The sequence below is a fragment of the Sebastes umbrosus genome, chromosome 1 (assembly GCF_015220745.1).
Source record: "Sebastes umbrosus isolate fSebUmb1 chromosome 1, fSebUmb1.pri, whole genome shotgun sequence".
In the NCBI taxonomy this organism is placed as follows: Eukaryota; Metazoa; Chordata; class Actinopteri; order Perciformes; family Sebastidae; genus Sebastes; species Sebastes umbrosus.
In genome coordinates this window covers 43,299,888-43,324,989 of record NC_051269.1, presented here as the reverse complement: position 1 = coordinate 43,324,989, position 25,102 = coordinate 43,299,888, and the positions used below count along the sequence as shown (strand labels likewise).

At 47.0% G+C, this 25,102-nt stretch overlaps 1 protein-coding gene across 3 annotated transcripts in view; it reads right to left on the bottom strand.

Annotated features, from left to right (window-relative positions):
* The window catches only part of plxnb1b (plexin b1b), a 128,362-nt gene that overhangs the window by 3,562 nt on the left and 99,698 nt on the right, over nucleotides 1–25,102 (bottom strand). For all 3 annotated transcript variants that reach the window (XM_037766287.1, XM_037766306.1, XM_037766297.1), the window contains 24 exons: nucleotides 23,505–23,639; nucleotides 23,280–23,402; nucleotides 21,746–21,839; nucleotides 21,490–21,656; nucleotides 20,235–20,386; nucleotides 19,346–19,451; nucleotides 18,479–18,615; nucleotides 18,152–18,328; nucleotides 17,882–18,062; nucleotides 17,547–17,789; nucleotides 16,231–16,410; nucleotides 15,979–16,127; nucleotides 11,204–11,304; nucleotides 10,515–10,732; nucleotides 8,261–8,439; nucleotides 8,049–8,115; nucleotides 7,492–7,638; nucleotides 7,189–7,354; nucleotides 4,018–4,121; nucleotides 3,828–3,912; nucleotides 3,502–3,668; nucleotides 1,737–1,897; nucleotides 1,002–1,149; nucleotides 121–185 (listed from right to left, as the gene is read on the bottom strand). In XM_037766287.1, the coding sequence (XP_037622215.1) occupies nucleotides 121–185; nucleotides 1,002–1,149; nucleotides 1,737–1,897; nucleotides 3,502–3,668; nucleotides 3,828–3,912; nucleotides 4,018–4,121; nucleotides 7,189–7,354; nucleotides 7,492–7,638; nucleotides 8,049–8,115; nucleotides 8,261–8,439; nucleotides 10,515–10,732; nucleotides 11,204–11,304; nucleotides 15,979–16,127; nucleotides 16,231–16,410; nucleotides 17,547–17,789; nucleotides 17,882–18,062; nucleotides 18,152–18,328; nucleotides 18,479–18,615; nucleotides 19,346–19,451; nucleotides 20,235–20,386; nucleotides 21,490–21,656; nucleotides 21,746–21,839; nucleotides 23,280–23,402; nucleotides 23,505–23,639 (3,452 nt within the window). The remainder of the gene's footprint in view (nucleotides 1–120; nucleotides 186–1,001; nucleotides 1,150–1,736; nucleotides 1,898–3,501; nucleotides 3,669–3,827; nucleotides 3,913–4,017; nucleotides 4,122–7,188; nucleotides 7,355–7,491; nucleotides 7,639–8,048; nucleotides 8,116–8,260; nucleotides 8,440–10,514; nucleotides 10,733–11,203; nucleotides 11,305–15,978; nucleotides 16,128–16,230; nucleotides 16,411–17,546; nucleotides 17,790–17,881; nucleotides 18,063–18,151; nucleotides 18,329–18,478; nucleotides 18,616–19,345; nucleotides 19,452–20,234; nucleotides 20,387–21,489; nucleotides 21,657–21,745; nucleotides 21,840–23,279; nucleotides 23,403–23,504; nucleotides 23,640–25,102) is intronic.

The window sequence follows — 25,102 nt, the reverse complement described above, 5'->3', positions numbered from 1 at the left end:
TTCCTATGTGAGGAGGGGAAATAAATGAATGAATAAAAGAAAAGAAAAAGAAAAAGAGAAGAAAAAAATAAAAATACAATAAAATGTTTTAGAATAAGTTTGAACTGGATGTGAACCCACCTTTCTACCATCTGTTTGTAGCGGGGGATGTCTCTGGCATACAGCAGCTTGTTGATGGGAGAGTCCTGTTCAACAAGACAAGAAGAAGGGATGAGAACCACAGAGAGGAGGAGAGACAGGAAGCTGACTGATGGAGAGACAGGAAGCTGACTGATGGAGAGACACCACCTTCAGTTCTCCTCCTGGTTTTCCAGCATTTGTGAATCTCAAAAAGCTTTTTGTTCAGTTTCAACTGAGACGGTAGAAAAAAACTGAGACTGAAACCCACAAACAACAATTTAAAGGTCCCATATCAGCTCATTTTCAGGTTCATACTTGTATTTTGTGTTTCTACTAGAATATGTTTACATGCTGTAATGTAAAAAAAAAACTTAATTTTCCTCATATTGTCTGCCTGAATATACCTGTATTCACCCTCTGTCTGAAATGCTCCGTTTTAACTCATTTCAATGGAATTGCGTTGCTAGGCAACAGCTTGGGTCCATGTTTAATTCCTGTCATCTGATGTTATTCACATACACTGCAACAGGAAATAAACTGGGACACATTTAGAATGTTTACGTTTAAAACCGTGTAATGGTCTAAATATTGTAGATTTGTGACATCACAAATGGACAGAAATCATTAACGGCTTGTTTCAAACACACATTTTTTGAATACGGGCTGTGTGTGTTTCTCAGTATATTGAGTGTTTTGATACTTTCACAGTATTTATATATCAATTAAACCTGCTTTATAATATAAAAGACATGAAAATCTCACTTCTTACAATATGGGACCTTTAATATACCAAAACACATATATAATGTTGAGTCCCTTTAATCAAGCGTCTCTAATGTGCACGAGGCCTTTACTCCCTCCCTCCCCCCGTCCGGCCTCACCCGTCCCAGCTTGTGCTCAGCGATGGTGCAGGAGTCCATGAAGGTCTGGGCGATGACAGAGAGTACGGCGTCCACGTGGTCCGACGCCTGGACGTCAAAGATGAACTGAGGGTTCTTCACGATGTTGATCCAAAACCGCAGAGGGAGGCTGGAGAGGCAGAGAGGAACATCACAACCATCAGTTTACATATTAAATATATACACAGTGTTTGGTCCTCAGGTAGAGCAGATCTAATGACCTTTAACCCTTCACACTGCTGGACAACGTCCTCCTCATGTCTTCACGTGACCACCCGGCTCTCTGTGAGTCTCTGTGAGTCTCTAGTGTACCTGTTGGTCTTCCAGATGTGTATGGTCTCTAGTGTACCTGTTGGTCTTCCAGATGTGTATGGTCTGTAGTGTACCTGTTGGTCTTCCAGATGTGTATGGTCTCTAGTGTACCTGTTGGTCTTCCAGATGTGTATGGTCTCTATTGACCTGTTGGTCTTCCAGATGTGTATGGTCTCTAGAGTACCTGTTGGCCTTCCAGATGTGTATGGTCTCTAGTGTACCTGTTGGTCTTCCAGATGTGTATGGTCTCTAGTGTACCTGTTGGTCTTCCAGATGTGTATGGTCTCTATTGACCTGTTGGTCTTCCAGATGTGTATGGTCTCTAGAGTACCTGTTGGCCTTCCAGATGTGTATGGTCTCTAGTGTACCTGTTGGTCTTCCAGATGTGTATGGTCTCTAGTGTACCTGTTGGTCTTCCAGATGTGTATGGTCTCCGGGTCGGAGATGCCGTGTTTTCCCGCCTGGTCGTCCAGCAGGTCAAAGAAGTATTTGACAGCCAGCGGGACGGGACGGCTGGTGCTGAGGATCACCGTGAACAGGTCGTCTACGAACTTCTGCAACGTGCCCTGAAGAACACGAAGGAGGAAGAGTCAAAATGATGGTTTACGATACACCAGTATTGACGATATCAATATAATGTTAATAATACACATATGGTAATATTGTGTAAATAATCAGCTGTGTGGTTACAGACTCTCTCTCCGCCTCCCTACACTCAGATTTTCAGTGTCATTAATTTTACCAAAAAAAGAGACAAAATGCTAAATAAACATAACGCGTTCTCACATACGCTCCTGGTTAGAGCCCCGCGGGACTGATACCGACGCACCGAGGTACTATTTAGTGTCTGTATGAGGTCGGGGTGGATGGATGGGTCAAACAGACTTCTGTTGGCGTCAACGCTGATTTATCTGACCTTTCTTTTGTGATGTAACTTAATTAACGCCCGTTTCATTACAAACTCAGTAAACCTACGTTGGAGGTTTATTTTGAAAAGAGACTGTATCCATGTAACAAGAATAAACTGACCATAGAGGAGAGTAAACTGACCCTAGAGGAGAGTAAACTGACCCTAGATGAGAATATACTGACCCTAGAGGAGAGTAAACTGACCCTAGAGGAGAGTAAACTGACCCTAGATGAGAATATACTGACCCTAGAGGAGAGTAAACTGACCCTAGAGGAGAGTAAACTGACCCTAGATGAGAATATACTGACCCTAGAGGAGAGTAAACTGACCCTAGAGGAGAGTAAACTGACCCTAGAGGAGAATAAACTGACCCTAGAGGAGAGTAAACTGACCCTAGAGGAGAATAAACTGACCCTAGAGGAGAGTAAACTGACCCTAGAGGAGAATAAACTGACCCTAGAGGAGAGTAAACTGACCCTAGAGGAGAATAAACTGACCCTAGAGGAGAGTAAACTGACCCTAGAGGAGAATAAACTGACACTAGAGGAGAGTAAACTGACCCTATAGGAGGATAAACTGACCCTAGAGGAGAATAAACTGACACTAGAGGAGAATAAACTGACCCTAGAGGAGAGTAAACTGACCCTAGAGGAGAGTAAACTGACCCTATAGGAGGATAAACTGACCCTAGAGGAGAGTAAACTGACCCTAGAGGAGAATAAACTGACCCTAGAGGAGAGTAAACTGACCCTAGAGGAGAGTAAACTGACCCTAGAGGGGTACCTAGAGAGTCATAGTGTGAAGCGTCAGGATGCCGACCGAGCGTCTGTATTTGCTGAGTTGGGAGTGAGAAGGTGTTTATTGTGTAGTGAAACTCTGATAACTCTATCTGTATATGTGCACTTGGATGCAAGAGACTGTTGTTGCTGGATTCCCATGTGAGTTATTATTATTATTGTTATTATTATGGACCAAAATCATACAGCTGAATAGAGACGGACATTTTTGATGAAACAGTGTAAAACAACGGCACATCTTTCAGATGGAAACATCGTTTGCCTGTTAAAAGTCATGCAATGAAACTAGGCTATAATACATTTTCAGAAATATACTATAATATCACAAATATCAGGATTATAGAATCATTAGAACGGAGATACATTTCACCAGCTCTCAGGTACTGTATGGACTCCGTCCATACTCCATCCATACTCCATCCATACTCCATCCATACTCCATCCATAGTGAGTGTGAGTGTACCTTCATGGAGAGCAGGCGGGTCAGGTAGATCTCGGGGATGGCCTTGGCCCTCTCTCTCTCCCTCAGGCTGCCTCGCCGGTGTTTTGGCAGCTCCGGCTCCTCGCTGGCTTTCACCAGATGCCACAACCTCACTCCACCTTCGTCTGCATCCTCCAGCATCGGAGTCTCTGCACAGGTTCACACGCTTTATTCAGTACAGTTCACCGACCGTCACCATCAGATACACAGAGAGGTGGTTAGTGGAAGCAACAATGATATCCAGGAGTCAGTTTGATCACCGTGAGCAGATTTATTACGACGATAACGGCGTTCTGGTGTTAACTCACTCTCTCCTGCCACGTAGTCGTGGTTGTCATGGTGAATGTGTTTGGTGTGGCGAGGGACCAGCGCTACCGTCGCCCCGTCTGGGACCTGATGAGGAACGACACAGAACATTCAGTCAGTCAGTCAGTTACCGAGACCACAAACCTCCTCTTTCTACCGGCAGTGAGTCAACGTGTGTCCGTGACCTCTGACCTTGTAGTGCTGCAGCGTGTTGAGGCGTTTCCAGTTGCCCTGAACCACAGACGTCAAGTCCTCGTCTGACAGGATGAGGTGACCGGCGACGCCAGAACGCCACTCTGAGCGAGAGACGGCAGACAGACAGTCAGCACAGGGTAGAGTAGTTCTAGTTTGTATTTTATTTGAGTTTTGACTTTTCAATTTAATCTGACTTTAGTTTGAGTTAGTTTTCAGACTGAGTTTTCTAGTTTCTCAGAAAGGTTTAGCTTTAGTCGTTTTTAGTGCCAGCAGGTTTAATGTCTCAGAAGTATTTAACTACGTATACAGACAAAGTATAAGGGCTGCCCCCTCGTAGTGGATTAGTCGTCTAATCGGTCGACTAAGATTTCTTGAATCGATTAGTCCTTTTTTAATCATAATAATACATTTCATTAGGCGGTGCCTTTCAGGACACCTTACAAAGATAAAAGAAATACTTGAACGGACAAAAACACGACGAAAACACCAGCAGAGCAAATACAACAGAAGACATTTAAGTAGAGACGTATGAGGGGGAATAAAACAGTAACAGCGTGAAGGGTAGGACACACAGATGCTTTTTCATGCTGAATGACTTATTTCTAAGAAACTTGTGAGCTCATCTCTGGTAAACACCAGAAATAAAGTGGTGCTTTAGTGGGATTCTCTGTGGAGAAACTCAGTTTAACAGATCTGTTCATTAAATCAACTAATCAATTAGTCGACTAAGAATGTCTTTGGTGGAGGACGGCCCTATAAAATATAAATACATGGCTGAGAACTGTGAAGGAATGTTTAAATCTCTTGATTTGTGAATCAACTTGAGTCGTCTCTCACTACCAGAAGAAGAAGAAGAAGACATCCGAGCTGAGCTGAACAGCTCGGTGGTTAAATGACAATATTTAGGGCCCGAGCACGAAAGTGCCAGGACCCCAACGGTGTCCTGGCACGAAAGTGCAAGGAAACCTATTGTTTTTCTAAGTATTATTATTCTTTTTCTGCCGGGAGATCGAGTTTTTGGGACCTTTTCCATCCCCAAAAACTCACCAAAAGTGGAATATGCGTCAGAAGTGGCGCGAAATTCAAAGTTCTGTAGTGATTGGGCTCGGGTGTCGCCAGCGGGCGAGATAGCGCCCCCTAATGTAGGCAGTTTTTCAGGGAAAGTTTCTTCGATCTTCACGAAATTCAAGTATGTAATTGGATACGTCTTGAAGTTCGTGCTAAATATTTTTGAGATTTTTTCGGCCAACAGGAAGTCAGCCAACTTGGATTTCCTGCGTGATTTTAAAATTTACGAACATATGTTTGAAGACTTTAGGATGCACAAAAACTCATGAAACTTTACACGAACATCTAAACTCATAATTACTTTGATTTAGTCGTGAAATTTTGCTTGGGCGTGGCATGTTGGCTCTCTAGCGCCCCCTTATGTCTTTTAGATTTTTAACATACCTTGAGGTACTCGAAAACTCATGAAACTTGGCAAAATGATGGACACCTGTGAACTTTATGTAAATGTACAGTTATTGGGTTCAGCATGTTTAGCCAGCTCTATAGCGCCCCCTAACGTGTGGAAGGCCATAGTTTGGTCAAAGTTGATCCTATATTCATGAAATTTGGTAGGTACATCCTGCTCATTATTTCAGACATATTCCTCATCGGGTTTCATTAGCTCCGCCCACCGGGAAGTCGGCCATATTGAATTTTGTGCGTTTTTCATGTATTTTATGCATACTTTTACGAACTCCTCCTAGAGCGTTTATCGGATCCGCGTCAAATTTGGGTGGTATAATCCACCCACTACTGTGATGCTAAATTGCGAAGGGATTTTTGATCGCTCGCACGGTGATGTCATACGTCATGTGCGAAGACGCCATTTTGTCACTTTTTAGGTATGGAACTTTGCGATACTCCTCCTAGAGGATTCAAGCGATCCATCTCAAAGTTGGGCAGCAGAATCTCAACACCTTCACGACGCTAAATTGCGAAGCTTTTGTGTTTTCGTGAAATGGCGTTCTTGTGGCGGCGCGGCGAATTTTGATGTTTCGCCATGACACAGGAGGCTGTTGTAACTTGACTTTACATAGTCCGATCTGCCCCAAATTTCACAAGCTGGATAATAGTCCAGGCCTGAAGACATATATGTGCCATTATGAGTGAAAGTCATAGCGCCCCCTACAGGAAACAGGAAGTTGTCGTAAATTGACTATACATTGTCCAATCTTCCCCAAATTTGACATGTTTTATAAGAGTCCAGCCCTGAATACATATACGTGCCATTATGACTGATAGTCATAGCGCCACCTACTGGCAACAGGAAATGGTTGTATACTGCCAGCCACCCTCATAGAAGTGCTTTAAATGACACCACACATGTTCTAAACAGTTCATTTCCAGCGCCACATGCTCCAAGCAGAAAATTCACTCTAACTGTTGTATGAAGTTTCCGACTTTCACGGGAATGCACGACAGCGGGTATCCCGACGTGCGCGTTCCCCAGACGTGCCCGCGGGGGCGAGGGCCCGTTCATCGCTGCTTGCAGCTTTAATTAAATCATGTTCTTGTTATAAACTCTACTGCATGTGAAAAACAACAGGGATTCATTATGAAGCGGTTGCAGCGCGGCGTCGTCTCCTGGAAGTTTCTTCAGTTTCTGTGGTTCAACGGAACCAGAGAGAGGACGGAAATTTATGCCGTCTCCTTTTTTTTCAGTCGTGGTATATTATTAGAGCTAAAAAAAACTAAAACTGAAATTAAATTACTTTCATTTTTATATTTATTAGTTTTTTATTCAGGGAATATTTAATTTTCACTGCTTATTTTTCTTTTAGTTTTAGTTAACGATAGTAACTCTGCTGTGGAAACGCTGGTTGGTGCCAACAAAACAGAGAGAGATACTCACTAAATGTAATATATATTATATAATATAATATAATATAATATAATATGTGCATACACACTTCCAGCTGATTTACAGTATTTATTCCACAATAACTTGATGATGAGTTGGGACATTTCTTGTATTTATTATAGTCTGGCAGCAGGGGGCGCCACAGCTCAACACATGGAACAGAAAACCAACTCATCATTTGTTTATCTGATTTTACTGTCACATATTTCAGTGTGAATAGCAAAGATGCTTTCAGTGTGAGAGGTGTGGATTCTCACCGAGGTCCAGTGAGTCTGCGTGGGGTCGGTGGGAGAAGGAGGTGCCCTTGTAGACCTGATCCAGCAGCTTCTCCTTCACCTGTGTGATGGTGTCAATGTCCAGCACTTTGGAGGGCAGCGGCTGGCTCTCGTTCACTCCTCCACCCTGAACCAACACATTCAGAGTCTGCAGAAGAAGAAAGACAGAAAGAGAGGTGAGAGAATGACAGAGGAAATCACAACGACATCTCCCTGAAGGTCACGGTGGATGTCTGGGATTCTTTAATTAGATGATTGTTGGTTTAAAGTCAGAGTTCTCCTCACCAGAGTCTTGTACTCCACGTCCTCTCTCAGCAGGCGGTTGTCATTGAGGGTGTACTTGGCCTTGCCGGTCACGGCGTCCACCGGTCCTTTATCCACCTGGTGCTTTATGGCCCTGAACAGCATGTAGAGAGACTCCCCCGCTGAGTCCTGCACAAACACACTGAAGTCTATTAGCACTCTCCTGGAGAGGATGAAGGACGTTACCTCCTTTACATCAGTGAATAACATTTTGATGCTAAAACATAGGAACTTTAACTGAAATATGAGTGTTGGGGTTTGAACACATGAGGAACACCAGTGGGAAGCTACAGAATGATATAAATAAATACAAATAATGGACCCGCCCTTTAAGATTAGTGGACACAGGCTATTTTTATAAGACCATTCCCTCTGCATGGGAACATTTGTGATGAAGTTTCCCCTTGGCACTTCACAGATGTTAGTACTGTGACCTCTGGACTGAGCATTCATCTGCTATTAAACCCTAAACCCTCAATTCACAAACTGAAATGCCGTTTGATTGAGTAGTTTGAGCAGACGGATATGAGTTGACTGACCCTGACGAAAGCATAGAGGCAGATGGACATCCAGTTGGTCAGCAGCTTCTCCACCACTGTCTCCGTTCTGCAGAGAACAAACAGTCTGAATCAGTGAGGAGCATCTTTAAACCACCTTTAACCACGTTCCTCCTCCTCCTCCTCCTCCTCCTCCTCCTCCTTCTCCTCCTTCTCCTCTTCCTCCTCCTCCTCCTCCTCCTCCTCCTCCTTACCGTCGCAGCATCAGTTTGGGGTTCTTGGCCACATACTGCTCCACCAGGTCGTTGAGGAGAGTTTTGAGGATGTCGGTGAAATACTCCAGTTTGCCATGCAGCGACACCGTCAGCAGGGACGCCACGTAGGCCCGGTCTCTGGGAGAGAACGTCCGCTGGCTCTCCAGAGTGTGAATGAACTGAGAGGAAGAGAAGAGTGAAGAATTATCCCTCCGTTCACAATGTAGGCGAAGAATGAAAGGGATAGTTCAGCTGATTCTCAGTGGAGTTGTATGAGGTTCTTCTCCATAGTCAGTGTGTTACCTACAGTAGATGTTCTTCTCCATAGTCAGTGTGTTACCTACAGTAGATGTTCTTCTCCATAGTCAGTGTGTTACCTGCAGTAGATGTTCTTCTCCATAGTCAGTGTGTTACCTACAGTAGATGTTCTTCTCCATAGTCAGTGTGTTACCTACAGTAGATGTTCTTCTCCATAGTCAGTGTATTACCTAGAGTAGATGTTCTTCTCCATAGTCAGTGTGTTACCTACAGTAGATGTTCTTCTCCATAGTCAGTGTGTTACCTACAGTAGATGTTCTTCTCCATAGTCAGTGTATTACCTAGAGTAGATGTTCTTCTCCATAGTCAGTGTATTACCTACAGTAGAGGTTCTTCTCCATAGTCAGTGTATTACCTACAGTAGATGTTCTTCTCCATAGTCAGTGTATTACCTACAGTAGATGTTCTTCTCCATAGTCAGTGTATTACCTACAGTAGAGGTTCTTCTCCATAGTCAGTGTATTACCTACAGTAGAGGTTCTTCTCCATAGTCAGTGTATTACCTAGAGTAGATGTTCTTCTCCATAGTCAGTGTGTTACCTACAGTAGATGTTCTTCTCCATAGTCAGTGTGTTACCTACAGTAGATGTTCTTCTCCATAGTCAGTGTATTACCTAGAGTAGATGTTCTTCTCCATAGTCAGTGTATTACCTACAGTAGAGGTTCTTCTCCATAGTCAGTGTATTACCTACAGTAGATGTTCTTCTCCATAGTCAGTGTATTACCTACAGTAGATGTTCTTCTCCATAGTCAGTGTATTACCTACAGTAGAGGTTCTTCTCCATAGTCAGTGTATTACCTACAGTAGATGTTCTTCTCCATAGTCAGTGTATTACCTACAGTAGATGTTCTTCTCCATAGTCAGTGTGTTACCTACAGTAGATGTTCTTCTCCATAGTCAGTGTATTACCTACAGTAGATGTTCTTCTCCATAGTCAGTGTGTTACCTACAGTAGATGATCGGCACGCCTCCAGTTTAGAGAAACAGACAGGAGTTACTGCACAGGAGTAAAGTGATGTACTGCTGTGGACGGGGGGGGGGCAGCAGCTAAACGTGTTTTAAACACCTAAAGAAATCAGTATAAGTGTACGCTATATTTAGAATATTTTCAACACTTTACCTCGCCGTCAGACAGCCCTTTTCAACGGTGAAATAAAGCTCTTGTATCCATCTATGCTCTCTTCAAAGCCACCAGACTCCATTGAAAAAACCTGTAATTTTACCTCTCAGAACACAGGAGCTGCTGGTCTACCGCTGCCTCCATCGGTCAGTTAGTTTGTGTTATTGTGTGACTTTAGTTAGTTCAGATTCATCAAAGTCACACAATAACACAAACTAACTACCTGATGGAGGCAGCGGTAGACCAGCAGCTCCTCTGATCTGAGAGGGAAAATTACTGTTTTTTTCAATGGAGTCTGGTGGCTTTGAAGAGAGCATAGATGAATACAAGAACTTTATTTCCCCGTCAAAAAGGGCTGTCTGACGGCGAGGTAAAGTGGTGAAAATATTCTAAACATAGCGTACACTTATACTGATTTCTTTAGGTGTTTAAAACACGTTTAGCTGCTGCCCCCCCCCGTCCACAGCAGTACATCACTTTACTCCTGTGCAGTAACTCCTGTCTGTTTCTCTAAACTGGAGGCGTGCCGACTGTCATCTACTGTAGGTAATACACTGACTATGGAGAAGAACATCTACTGTAGGTAATACACTGATTATGGAGAAGAAGCTCTACTGTAGGTAATACACTGACTATGGAGAAGAACATCTACTGTAGGTAACACACTGACTATGGAGAAGAACATCTACTGTAGGTAACACACTGACTATGGAGAAGAAGCTCATACAACCCCACTGAGAAACACCTGAACTATCCCTTTAAATCCTCGCTCTGCTCGTGACCCTGATGGCGGCGGCGGTGATGATGATGACTACCTTGGTGAGGAAGAGTTTACTGTTGAGCAGGTTGGACAGCTGCACCAGGCCCTGCTCCACCGTCTGCCTCCGACACTCCTGAACGTCCAGGTCTCTCCTCAGAGGAGACTCCCGGTGGCCGGGGAAGAAGATGCGCTCGGCGTACCTCCGGTAGTCGAGGAAGGGGATGCCGGAGCCCACCAGGTCGCTGGACATGTCCATCATCTCCGTCATCAGGTCTGAATGCAGGGAGGAGGAGTAGGAGGAGGAGGAGGAGGAGGTAGAGGAGGAGGAGGAGGAGGAGAAAGAAGAGGAGGAGGAGGAGGAAGAGGAGGAGGAGGAAGAGGAGGAAGAAGAGGAGGAGGAGTAGGAGGAGGAGGAGGAAGAGGAAGAGGAGGAGGAGGAGGAGGAGGAAGAGGAGTAGGAGGAGGAGGAGGAGATCAGCTTCTACTATACATCATATTTAAAGTGTGTGCTGGGGACGGTGCTGCAGCTGGTAAATATCGACACTGACTGTGTTGGCAGAATAAAGTAAAAGTCAGTTCATCCAGGAGGTGTGATGTCATGGAGGTGTGATGTCATAGGATGATCTCATGAGGCCAGAGAGAAAACAAAGTGGATTTGTTGGCCTCCACAAACTAAATTAAACTTCTCTTGCTCTCCTCTCTCCTTCCTCCCTTCCTCTCCTTCCTCCCTTCCTTTACTCTTACCTGTGAACTCCTTCTTGCAGCGGTCTCTCACGCTGGTTTCCAGGTTCTCCAGTTGGATCTGGACCTTCTTGTAGTCTCTCAGAGCCTGCTTACTCTTCCTCCTGTCAGACAGCAACGAAGACAGGAACCAGAGGGTCAGACCGGGAGAGAAGAGAGAGAGAGAGAGAGGAACCAGAGGGACGAGAGAGAAGAGAGAGAGAGGAACCAGAGGGACGGGACGGGAGAGAACAGAGAGAGAGAGAGAGGAACCAGAGGGACGAGAGAGAAGAGAGAGAGAGGAACCAGAGGGACGGGACGGGAGAGGAGAGAGAGAGAGGGGAACCAGAGGGACGAGAGAGAAGAGAGAGAGAGGAACCAGAGGGACGGGAGAGAAGAGAGAGAGAGGAACCAGAGGGACGGGAGAGAAGAGAGAGAGAGGAACCAGAGGGACGGGAGAGAAGAGAGAGAGAGAGGAACCAGAGGGACGGGAGAGAAGAGAGAGAGAGAGGAACCAGAGGGACGGGACGGGAGAGGAGAGAGAGAGAGAGGAACCAGAGGGACGGGAGAGAAGAGAGAGAGAGAGAGAGAGAGAGAGAGAGAGAGGAACCAGAGGGACGGGAGAGAAGAGAGAGAGAGAGAGAGGAACCAGAGGGACGAGAGAGAAGAGAGAGAGAGGAACCAGAGGGACGGGAGAGAAGAGAGAGAGAGGAACCAGAGGGACGGGAGAGAAGAGAGAGAGAGAGGAACCAGAGGGACGGGAGAGAAGAGAGAGAGAGGAACCAGAGGGACGGGAGAGAAGAGAGAGAGAGGAACCAGAGGGACGGGAGAGAAGAGAGAGAGAGAGGAACCAGAGGGACGGGAGAGAAGAGAGAGAGAGGAACCAGAGGGACGGGAGAGAAGAGAGAGAGAGAGGAACCAGAGGGACGGGAGAGAAGAGAGAGAGAGAGGAACCAGAGGGTCAGGACGGGAGAGAAGAGAGAGAGAGAGGAACCAGAGGGACGGGAGAGAAGAGAGAGAGAGGAACCAGAGGGACGGGAGAGAAGAGAGAGAGAGAGAGAGGAACCAGAGGGACGAGAGAGAAGAGAGAGAGAGGAACCAGAGGGACGGGAGAGAAGAGAGAGAGAGAGAGGAACCAGAGGGACGGGAGAGAAGAGAGAGAGAGAGAGGAACCAGAGGGACGGGAGAGAAGAGAGAGAGAGAGAGGAACCAGAGGGACGGGAGAGAAGAGAGAGAGAGAGAGGAACCAGAGGGACGGGAGAGAAGAGAGAGAGAGGAACCAGAGGGACGGGAGAGAAGAGAGAGAGAGAGAGAGGAACCAGAGGGACGAGAGAGAAGAGAGAGAGAGGAACCAGAGGGACGGGAGAGAAGAGAGAGAGAGAGAGGAACCAGAGGGACGGGAGAGAGAGAGAGAGAGAGAGAGGAACCAGAGGGACGAGAGAGAAGAGAGAGAGAGGAACCAGAGGGACGGGAGAGAAGAGAGAGAGAGAGAGGAACCAGAGGGACGAGAGAGAGAGAGAGAGAGAGAGGAACCAGAGGGACGGGAGAGAAGAGAGAGAGAGAGAGAGGAACCAGAGGGACGGGAGAGAAGAGAGAGAGAGGAACCAGAGGGACGGGAGAGAGAGAGAGAGAGAGAGAGAGAGGAACCAGAGGGACGGGAGAGAAGAGAGAGAGAGAGAGAGAGAGAGGAACCAGAGGGACGAGAGAGAAGAGAGAGAGAGGAACCAGAGGGACGGGAGAGAAGAGAGAGAGAGAGGAACCAGAGGGACGGGAGAGAAGAGAGAGAGAGAGAGAGAGAGAGGAACCAGAGGGACGAGAGAGAAGAGAGAGAGAGGAACCAGAGGGACGGGAGAGAGAAGAGAGAGAGAGGAACCAGAGGGACGGGAGAGAAGAGAGAGAGAGAGAGAGAGAGGAACCAGAGGGAAGGGATGAGAAGAGAGAGAGAGGACCAGAGGGACGGGAGAGAAGAGAGAGAGAGAGAGGAACCAGAGGGACGGGAGAGAAGAGAGAGAGAGAGAGAGGAACCAGAGGGACGAGAGAGAAGAGAGAGAGAGGAACCAGAGGGACGGGAGAGAGAGAGAGAGGAGGAACCAGAGGGACGGGAGAGAAGAGAGAGAGAGAGAGGAACCAGAGGGACGAGAGAGAAGAGAGAGAGAGGAACCAGAGGGACGGGAGAGAAGAGAGAGAGAGAGAGGAACCAGAGGGACGGGAGAGAGAAGAGAGAGAGAGGAACCAGAGGGACGGGAGAGAGAGAGAGAGAGAGAGGAACCAGAGGGACGGGAGAGAAGAGAGAGAGAGAGAGAGGAACCAGAGGGACGAGAGAGAAGAGAGAGAGAGGAACCAGAGGGACGGGAGAGAAGAGAGAGAGAGAGAGAGGAACCAGAGGGACGGGAGAGAAGAGAGAGAGAGAGGAACCAGAGGGATGGGAGAGAAGAGAGAGAGAGGAACCAGAGGGACGGGAGAGAAGAGAGAGAGAGAGGAACCAGAGGGATGGGAGAGAAGAGAGAGAGAGGAACCAGAGGGATGGGAGAGAAGAGAGAGAGAGGAACCAGAGGGACGGGAGAGAAGAGAGAGAGAGGAACCAGAGGGACGGGAGAGAAGAGAGAGAGAGAGAGAGAGGAACCAGAGGGACGGGAGAGAAGAGAGAGAGAGGAACCAGAGGGACGGGAGAGAAGAGAGAGAGAGGAACCAGAGGGACGGGAGAGAAGAGAGAGAGAGAGAGAGGAACCAGAGGGACGAGAGAGAAGAGAGAGAGAGGAACCAGAGGGACGGGAGAGAAGAGAGAGAGAGAGAGGAACCAGAGGGACGAGAGAGAAGAGAGAGAGGAACCAGAGGGACGGGAGAGAAGAGAGAGAGAGGAACCAGAGGGATGGGAGAGAAGAGAGAGAGAGGAACCAGAGGGACGGGAGAGAAGAGAGAGAGAGGAACCAGAGGGATGGGAGAGAAGAGAGAGAGAGAGAGAGGAACCAGAGGGTCAGACCGGGAGAGAAGAGAGAGAGAGGAACCAGAGGGACGGGAGAGAAGAGAGAGAGAGAGAGAGGAACCAGAGGGACGAGAGAGAAGAGAGAGAGAGGAACCAGAGGGACGGGAGAGAAGAGAGAGAGAGAGAGAGGAACCAAAGGGTCAGACCGGGAGAGAAGAGAGAGAGAGAGGAACCAAAGGGTCAGACCGGGAGAGAAGAGAGAGAGAGGAACCAGAGGGTCAGACCGGGAGAGAAGAGAGAGAGAGAGGAACCAGAGGGATGGGAGAGAAGAGAGAGAGAGAGGAACCAGAGGGTCAGACCGGGAGAGAAGAGAGAGAGAGAGGAACCAGAGGGATGGGAGAGAAGAGAGAGAGAGAGAGGAACCAGAGGGACGGGAGAGAAGAGAGAGAGAGAGGAACCAGAGGGATGGGAGAGAAGAGAGAGAGAGAGGAACCAGAGGGATGGGAGAGAAGAGAGAGAGAGAGAGGAACCAGAGGGACGGGAGAGAAGAGAGAGAGAGAGGAACCAGAGGGATGGGAGAGAAGAGAGAGAGAGGAACCAGAGGGACGGGAGAGAAGAGAGAGAGAGAGGAACCAGAGGGATGGGAGAGAAGAGAGAGAGAGAGGAACCAGAGGGACGGGAGAGAAGAGAGAGAGAGGAACCAGAGGGACGGGAGAGAAGAGAGAGAGAGAGGAACCAGAGGGATGGGAGAGAAGAGAGAGAGAGAGAGGAACCAGAGGGATGGGAGAGAAGAGAGAGAGAGAGGAACCAGAGGGACGGGAGAGAAGAGAGAGAGAGGAACCAGAGGGACGGGAGAGAAGAGAGAGAGAGAGGAACCAGAGGGATGGGAGAGAAGAGAGAGAGAGAGAGGAACCAGAGGGACGGGAGAGAAGAGAGAGAGAGAGAGAGAGAGAGAGAGAGAGGAACCAGAGGGATGGGAGAGAAGAGAGAGAGAGAGAAGAGAGAGGAACCAGAGGGACGAGAGAGAAGAGAGAAGAGAGAGAGAGAGAGAAACCAGAGGGACGGGAGAGAAGAGAGAGAGAGAGAGAGAGAGAGAGAAACCAGAGGGACGGGAGAGAAGAGAGAAGAGAGAGAGAGAGAGAAACCAGAGGGACGGGAGAGAAGAGAGAGAGAGAGAGAGAGAGGAACCAGAGGGATGGGAGAGAAGAGAGAGAGAGAGAGAGAGAGAGGAACCAGTAAGACTAGTTTCACTCTGGATTAGTGGAAATCCAGTGAGATTGTGAAAATGGTGACTCGTGTAATTTGACCCAGCAAACCTCCCACCAGTGAGGATCAGGGTTAATCGCCGGGTCATGCTGGGTCAGAATGGAAACACCCAGAGGTGACGATCCTGATCCTATAGTCCTCATAACATCATTTACTAAATGAACATCAAGCTGTACTGAAGAAGACATGAAACTAGAGATTGAGACCATAAACTCATGTTTACAATGTTTACTGAGGGAATAAATCAATCAGAGACTTCTATTCAACCAGAGGAGTCGCCCCCTGCTGGCTGGTAGACAGGATGAAGGTTAAAGACTCTTCATCATTGACTTCTATTCAACCAGAGGAGTCGCCCCCTGCTGGCTGGTAGACAGGATGAAGGTTAAAGACTCTTCATCATTGACTTCTATTCAACCAGAGGAGTCGCCCCCTGCTGGCTGGTAGACAGGATGAAGGTTAAAGACTCTTCATCATTGACTTCTATTCAACCAGAGGAGTCGCCCCCTGCTGGCTGGTAGACAGGATGCAGGTTAAAGGCTCTTCATCATTGACTTCACTTCTCAGACCCAGAGGTTAAACATGCACAGAAACACACGGCCGACCTACTGACCTGTAGATGAGCACGATGATGAGGACGATGAGTGCCACGATGGACGCCCCGACCCCGACTCCGATCTGAGCCTCCAGAGGGAAGGTGGCCAGGCTGAGGTTGTCATACTGGACCTTACCCAGGGAGAAGTTCAGGTTGCCCATTTGGACCTGAAACACACAAACACAGCAGCGTCCTCGTCAGGTCACACAGTCCCGTCCTCCGTGACGAGTCAATACGTGATGATGTGTCTGTGGTCTTAAAGGGACTCACTGTGAACTCAGGCAGGTTGTCGGAGCCCTCTCGTTTCCTGCCGTTGGCTGCCGGCGCCGGCTGCTGAGGTGGCGGCTCGCAGTACAGATGGTTTTTGGTCAGGGTCTTCACGGCACACACACCCTCCCCGACCAACACCACCACCTCCTCCTTAGTGATGGCCTCGTCCAGGTTCTCCCCCTGACAACACACCATCACACGGTTTATCTCTCTCTCCCTTCTGTTTAATCTGACTGGGAGATTTAAAAGTGGACAGAATGGTTTCAGCTGTTTCTCTGTGAGGACTGATCAACAGATAGTGTTTATAATAGTTGTATTTACTATAATAACAGCTGTTTAAGCATGATTCAGGCTTCTGTTCTGTCCCACCACAATGATCAATATCACTGCTAACACCGGAGGCTGCAGTCAGTCGGCCATGAGAACAAGAAGACTATAGGAACACTCTTCTGCTTTTTACACACAGCTAGTGTGTAATGTTTGTCTGCTGCCTCTTTAAATAAATAATTATGACAATAAGGGTTGTAACTAGGGCTGTCACAGTTAACGCAAATTCATTTTAACGCCACTAATTTCTTTAACGCAACTTGTGATTTTTAATTAACCTCTTAAAAATCCGACGAGCTGCCGATCTTTCGGAGGTTGTAGCGGCTCAGTTTTAAAGCTAGAGTGAAGATCCTGGTATCATAGTAAACTAGAGAACCTGATGAATCCATCGGTACCAACCAGGTCAGACTAGCTGGTCATGAAGGAGGTTAAATAACGCTCAGAACTTACACTAAATTGTGGAGAGGACAAACTGTCATGTCCATTTTCAAAGGGGTCCCTTGACCTCTGACCTCCAGATCAGTGAATGTAAATGGGTTCTATGGGTACCCACGAGTCTCCCCTTTACAGACATGCCCACTTTATGATCATCACATGCAGTTTGGGGCAAGTCATAGTCAAGTCAGCACACTGACACACTGACAGCTGTTGTTGCCTGTTGGGCTGCAGTTTGCCATGTTATGATTGGAGCATATTGTTTTATGCTAAATGCAGTACCTGTGAGGGTTTCTGGATCAATATCTGTCATTGATTTGTGTTGTTCATTGATTTACAATAATAAATATATACATACATTTACATAAAGCAGCATATTAGTCCACTCCCATGTTGATAAGAGGATTAAATACTGGACTAATCTCCTTTAAGGTTCATTTAGAACAGATAAAACATGAGTGATTCATTTGTGATTAATGGTGATTAACTATGTTATTGGTCTGACAGCCCTGGTTGTAACATCAGCCATCATCTATCTGTGCGTCTCCTCTGACCTCCAGCTGGATGAAGCTGCCGGGGTTGTAGCGGTAGGCCTTCTGAGGTTCCTGCTGGTTCAGGCGCTTTAGGACGGGGTTTTGCTTGTAGCTGAAGGTCTCGGAGTTCAGACGGCTGAAGTCAAAGCGCAGGTTGTCCAGCAGAAACTCCGCGGTGAACTTTGACCCCCAGGCGGAGGAGTCCACCATGGGAGAGCGGCACAGGATGAGGGAAGAGGAGTTGACCTCGCAGCGCTCCGTGAACTGAAGAGACGGGGAGGGAGCAGAACAGACGTCGAGTAAAGGAAGACGGCTGACTTCAGATCAGAAATAAAGAAGAACACACACTGACTGACCTCTCTGACGGAGCAGAGAGCGTCTCCAGGACAGACAGGTTCACTCCTCCTCTTCCTCCTCCTCCTCCTCCTCCTCCTTTTCTTCTGGCTGATTGACTGGAGGGGAGCGGCGGTCACCACCATGCGGGGCTCCTGCACCACGTCCAGGTTGTGGCCCGACACGTAGATCTGCCGACCGCCACTAAAAACAGACAGAGGACTCGTCAGTGTCACAGCGAACAGCTGTCATCAGTAGGGAACAAGAGGTGAAGGTCGGACTCCCGAACTCACTGCAGGAAGCTCTTTGCTGGCGTGGCGTGGGTGATGTTGGGGTTGTGGGTGTAGCGGTAGGCTTCCGCGTGGAGGTGGCGCTGGCTGCTGCCGTAGTGCAGCGTGACCCGGTGATCTCCCGTCTTATTACTACTTCCTGTCACACACTGAACTCGGCTTTTCTGCACCTCGGACACACTGAGGAGAGACACGTTAATACACAAGGAGGTCAAAGGTCAGACTGACGGAGGGAACGTTAAATGAACAACAGGCCGTCATTCAGCCAATAGATAATGTCCACCTCTCTGTGTGTGTGTGTGTGTGTGTGTGTGAGAGTGAGAGTCTTACATGTGACAGGGCACCCCCCCCACGGTGATGGCGAGGTCTGAGGGACGTCCCGTCAGCAGGTTTAGGCCATCGATCGTCAGGGACGTCCCTCCGGCTTTGGGCCCCCTTTTAGGTGACACCCCCATCACAAACGGGTCCTGAGAGGGACGAGAGGACGGACGGTTAGAAGACAATCAACCTCAATCAATCAATCAAAATGAATTACTCATCAATAGATCGATCTGAATAGTCGTCTGGTTTAGCTGAATGGTTCCTTAAAGGACCTCTTCTCTATGTTGAGTAAACTGAGCCCTCACTGAGGGACATGTCTTATGGATACTTCATATTACAGTCGGTGCATAACAATAACAGAACTGATGAACTGTACATTAAACCAAACAGTGAACGCGATAACTGCAGGAAGTTTGTGGATGAATTTTGAGCAGATTATATTCACGTCCGTATCTATATCCTCCGTCCTCGCTCTTCCTGGTTCCCTCTGAATGCTGAATACGGACTACCGCCGCCTGCTGGTGAGGAGAGTTATTCCCTCTCACCAGGAGCAGAACCTACGAGCTGACTGGCCGTCGGCATGTTCAAGTGCAACCTGTTGGCCGAGACAAAGACGACGCGAGGCGACGCAACGGTCGGCATTCATCACCGCTAGTTCTTTGATGTCGGCTTGGTGCGTCTGGGCTTTTACAACCGTTAAAATCAAGAAGGTCTCGCGACCCCCCTGTGAAGCTTTGATGACCCCTAGTGGTTGGTTGGGAACCAGTGGCTGTTTGCTTCTGCAACAACACAACAACGGCTCAACAAAGCCTAATCTAACTGACTATATTAAAGGTGATATGTAATCTACTATATTAAAGGTGATATGTAGAGTACCTGGTAGCTGAATGTCTGGCTGGACAGACCAAACTCTCCTCCGCTCACTTTTACAGACATGGGTCCGACCTTCTCTCCTCCGCTGGCTTTGGTCCTGCACACGATCCTGAAACACAGACGTCACTCTTGAGACAGTTGTTCTTCATAAAGCAGAGTCAGACATGCACTCTGACAATATTGAATCAAGCTGATCAGTCAATGACACTTTTGCAAAGACCTTTTTTTTTTTCTTTTTAGATAAGATAAAAGACTTTATTGATTCAGAGGGAATCTGTTGGGCAGCAGCCGCAGAACAACATATTAACTATTCAGATTATCAACAAGGTGCAAAAAACAAATGTACACAATGTCAGGAATGTAAACGGTTAACGGTGACGATCATAAATAAACTCAAATAAACAGCATGCTATTACTGGTTAATTAGCAGTAAAGTCAAAGTCCAGCTGAGGCTGATGAAGGTCATTAGTTCTGCAGGTATTTGGTCATAAAACAAAGTGTCGGACAAATTAAATATATGATGAGGTGTTTAATAGCAACAAGGGATCCCCCCCCCCTCCAACATATGAGTTGCCTTCTGAAAACCGGGTCTGCAGTTGATTTGTCACGTCATTATATCATATTATATAATTTTCTGTGGGTCAAAGAATGGACTAATTGTTGCAGCTCTTCTTTCTTAAACATTCCTATGAGAACCACACAACATAGTTTTGTCTAATCTTTATTATTTACATTTTTTTTTATTGTTTTTTTAAAACAAAAAGACAACAACAATCCCATATTATTTATGAGTTTGTTTTGCAGACTTTACCTTTTGAGAAATCTGCTCGAAATTCACAAATGATTCCATCAAAGTCCCTTAAAAAGATGAAATAAAGAAGTGGGCGTGTACCTGGAGGAGACCTCGTAGAGGCCGGGGATGACGGTGCAAGGGATCCCGGCTACTAACACCGAGAGGAGGATGTCTTCGGCCTTCTGGCCCAGGTTGGAGCCGGAGATGGTCACCATGGTGCCGCCTTCCAGCAGGCCGGAGAGCGGCTCAATCTGAGGGAGGTCAGGAAATGATTCATTTAATACAACAATACACAGTTTGCAAACGGTGATGACGTTCGTAAGTGTGAAGTACGGCGGAGTGCAATAGCTTGTCAAACTATCTAAGAGGACATGAAGCACCAAAGATCACTAATGCAACCTAAACACAGCGTGTAATGTTACGAGCATACGAGTCACTGGATGCTAACAGCTCCGTTACCTGTGGTCGTGTCCAGAACGTCAAATACCACGACACCGACTCAAGAGCTTATTGACTTTTAAAACGGGTGCTACAAACACATATTTGATTGTGTCTTGAGGCCAGTAGTAGTCATGTTTAAGCCAGTGGTTTGTTTTAATAAGTGACCGTGTTAACCGGTGACTCTCAGCCGTGGTCGCTCGTATGAGACGGCAGCTCTGAGAACACAAACGGAACATGTAGGTGTCCTCGTAAAAGCCTTCAATCCATTTTAAATACATACTCATCTGTGTTCATTATCTACGCCGACCATTTATGTAAGTTACTACGAGCAACCACGAACGCTTTGGGCTCTGGGTCAACAGTTAACACGGTCACCTGTTACACCGAAACACCTGTTGCTCTGAAACGGTCGGAATCCTGTAGAACAAGTCTGAGAGAACACGGATGCCTTTTCTTAAATACTACGACAGACAAACTCAACTTTATTATTATTTTTTATCATTTATTACTATTTTTACTATTATTAATTAATTTATTTTATTTTATTTATTAAGTTTCCAATGCATTATTTAATTGTGTTTTTCTGATATGTTTATTATTACAAAACTAGTGTTTTATCAAGAGTTCTGTAGAACTTGAGTTCACTGTTGGAATATCGATTCTGATGACCGAACACGAAACAAGCAGACATTCTGATGCCGGGAACAGTTTTAATTCAACGTTTAAAACTCGCCAACTCGTCTGGAAGGCCGGGGCAGAACGCCATCTTCATCGCCAAAATGCGTGCGTATGTTTTTGACGACGTCAGCTGTAAGAGTCTCTAAGAAACGTTCTGGATGGACGGGGTAACTTTTTAATTCAAGTTCCCACACACCTGAAATAAAGAGTGAAGAGGTCAAAGGTCAGGACTCACCGAGTGGATGACGGGGGCGGGGCACGTCTGCTGTACCGGTTCACTGCAGGAGGCTGAGTACAAGCAGCTGGCGTGAGCGCCGCCGCACCACACGCAGCCGTACTTGTGGTCCGCCGTGTGGCAGCGGCTGCAGTCGGAGCGCCCCACGGAGCAGTTATACAGCGTCACTGAGGGAACAACGGACGGACACACACCGGCATCAGTCAGCGGTCACGAGAGACGACGAGGAAACACTCTCTGAGGATAATAACCTCACCGTATAGATCAGGAGAGCTGTCCACGTGGAAGGTGTCCCTCCTCTTCACGTACACCATGGCGTTGTACTCCTCCACTGGAGCAGAGTAGGAGTACTGGACAGACAACGGTTTCATTTTATAGTTAAATAAATACACTTGAACATTATCAGTTTAATCCTCACTTTACCATCATTCATCACATTAGCTGGATCCCTGTGGTATAAAGCTCTATATTCCTGTTGGTCTCAGAAGATATTATTTAAATGAATGTCTGTTAAAGGAATACTTCACCCTGAAAGTGACTGTATATTCATTACTCTCCCTGTGTTACCTTGAAGTCTTGAAGTCTTAGTTTTTCTTAGTCCATCAGTGGACTTATCGGTTGTTTTGGTCTTTTAGTCCACTGAGATTTCTTTAGTTGATTTGACATCTTTCATGCAGCTTGCACGGCACCGTTATTATCGTCCACTAACGGTGTTTGTTTTCACCATGACGGCTCAGACTGTTATTATCAGTGTCTGACAACATTAAGGAAAGAGTTTCGATCAAGGAGAAGACTTGTTCTGAGATCTGGTGAAACGTGAAACGTGAGCGTCAGCTGGTCAGAGTTTGTTGTGTTGGAGTGCAGAAAGCGTTGCTTAGTGTTTTCTAAAGGATTCTCAGTGTCATGGCTGAATATTTAGGGTACGTGTCCACCAGCGTATTCTTTAAATTCTTTGCAACTGGAGCAGGACTTGGACACGATAACACTCACACCAGATCAAGAGAAAGGTTTTATGTCTCTGTAGGGTTCTTTCCTTAAAGGTCCCATATCGTACAAAGTGAGATTTTCATGTCTTTTATATTATAAAGCAGGTTTAAGTGATATATAAATACTGTTAAACTATCAAAACGCTCAATATACGGAGAAATACACACAGCATGTATTCAGAAATTGTGCGTTTGAAACAAGCCGTCAGGATTTCTGTCCATTTGTGATGTCACAAATATACAATATATAGATCATTATACAGTTTTAAACGTAAACATTCTAAATGTGTCCCAGTTTATTTCCTGTTGCAGTGGATGTAAATAACATCAGCTGACAGGAAGTAAACATGGACCCAAACTGTTGCCTAGCAACGCAATTCCATTGCAATGCACTAAAACGGGGCTTTTCAGACGGTGGGTGAATACAGGTATATTCAGACAGACAGTATGAGGAAAATAAAGTGTTGTTTGAACATTACAGCATGTAAACATGTTCTAGTAGAAACATGAAATACAAGTATGAACCTGAAGATGAGCTGATATGGGACCTTTAATGTAGTCAGACACTGATAATACCAATCTGAGCCTGTCAGTGGGAACAACAAGAACTGTTAGTGGACGTAACGTTACATTGATGCTTGTTTCACTGCTGCTGTCTGCAGCGTTCTCCCTCGATACTGGACCCGTTTCAAAAACTGTTGTCCCCATGAGTCACTTGGACACAAACATGAGACAGTAGGGTTGAAAAATACCGTTTAAGGGTTGTAAAGACCTGACTGCAGGGTTAGGGTTAGCACCACACACCTGGTGTAGCTGGCAGGTGATGTCAAAGTTTGATGGATTCATGTCATCAGTCTCCACGTAGGCGTCCACCACCACCGTCTGACCCTCGATGACCAGCACACACTCATAGTCCAGCTCCGTGTCCTGAACACACACACACACACACACAGAGAGACTTGTGTTTAATGAAGGGGTCACCAGAGAGAGTGTGTGTGTGTGTGTGTGTGTGTGTGTGTGTGTGTGTACCTGGTAGAGGTGCAGGTTGCGGGCCAGTAAGGTGATCTTCCTCTCCACTCTGACGGGCAGCAGTGATGAACCCTGGACCTTCTCCACGCAGGGACACGCTGACGAACCCCAGCTGACGTAGGAGCCCTCGTCCCCCTGTCGTCCAACACACACACACACACACAGTATGAACACCCCCCTCCTCCTCACGTTTACATGCACACACACACACAGTATGAACACCCCCCTCCTCCTCATGTTTACATGCACACACACACACACACACACACACATGCACACACACTAACACACAATATTTCCCGATGATCCAGTGAGGCGTCTCAGTGATGCTGCAGATCAAACTACCCGTCTCCTGTTGATGTGATTATAAATGATTCTGAGGTTATTCTGAGTTTACTCGTTGAATAATGAGACGATCCAGGCGTGCACGGTGTGCACAGCGTGCACGGTGGTCAGCCACAGTTCCTTCTTTGACAGAACCACCACCGGTCGACGCCACGGTTGGATATTTTTAAATTCTCCACATACAGTAAAGCCACTGAGCTGGAGACCGTTGTCTTAGCGGCCGTTCACACCAGCCGTGGTGCTTTCATCCTCTTATCCAACGTGCTCGGGAGGTTGCACTATTTTAGCGCCTGCCGTTACTAAGCAACCAAAGCATGCACGCTGCGATGACGATGATGAATATCACGTCACCTTGACGATGACTTGATGATCGTCCAGTGGGACAGCCCTAAACCCTCAAGGACTCAAAGTCTGAGAGTCTGTGAGTGTGGACGTTTTGTCCTCCATGTCTTAAAGTGTTTACCTAAATGTACCGACTCATACTGAAGTAATCCTCTCAATCGTCACCTACGAGCCACTAGAAGTGATTCTGTATCTGCAGAGTCATTCAGACCCAGTGTGGGAAATACTGTGTGGATGTAACCGTCACTTCTCTTTCATTCACCGCAGAACAAACAGCAGGAAACGTTCAACGTGAGATTTTAAAATAAAACTGAGCTGGAAATGTGAAAAAAACAGGAAAACTATTGACTCAAAAAACAGCTGGAGCAGCTGTTTTTCTTGGGAGCAAAAAGCAAAACAACAAAAGGAAGACAGGTGTCAGATGGAAGAGGAGGAGCAGGGGAGGCTAGTGAGGAGCTGGGAGTGCTGGGAGTGCTGGGAGAGCTGGGAGAGCTGGGAGAGCTGGGAGAGCTGGGAGGCTGCTGAAGCTCTGAGGAGAAGAAGTAGTAGATGAAGAAGAAGAAGGAGGAGGAGGAAGAGGAGGAGGAGGAGGAGGAAGAGGAGGAAGAGGAGGAGGAAGAGGAGGAGGAGGAGGAGGAGAAGGAGGAAGAGGAGGAGGAGGAGGAGAAGGAAGAAGAGGAGGAGGAGGAGGAAGAAGAGGAGGAGGAGGAGGAGGAGGAGGAGGAGGAGGAAAAGGAGGAGGAGGAAGAGGAGGAGGAGGAAGAGGAGGAGGAGGAGGAAGAGGAGGAGGAAGAAGAGGAGGAAGAAGAGGAGGAGGAAGAAGAGGAGGAGGAGGAAGAGGAGGAGGAGGAGGAGGAGGAGGAAGAGGAGGAGGAGGAGGAGGAGGAAGAAGAGGAGGAGGAGGAGGAGGA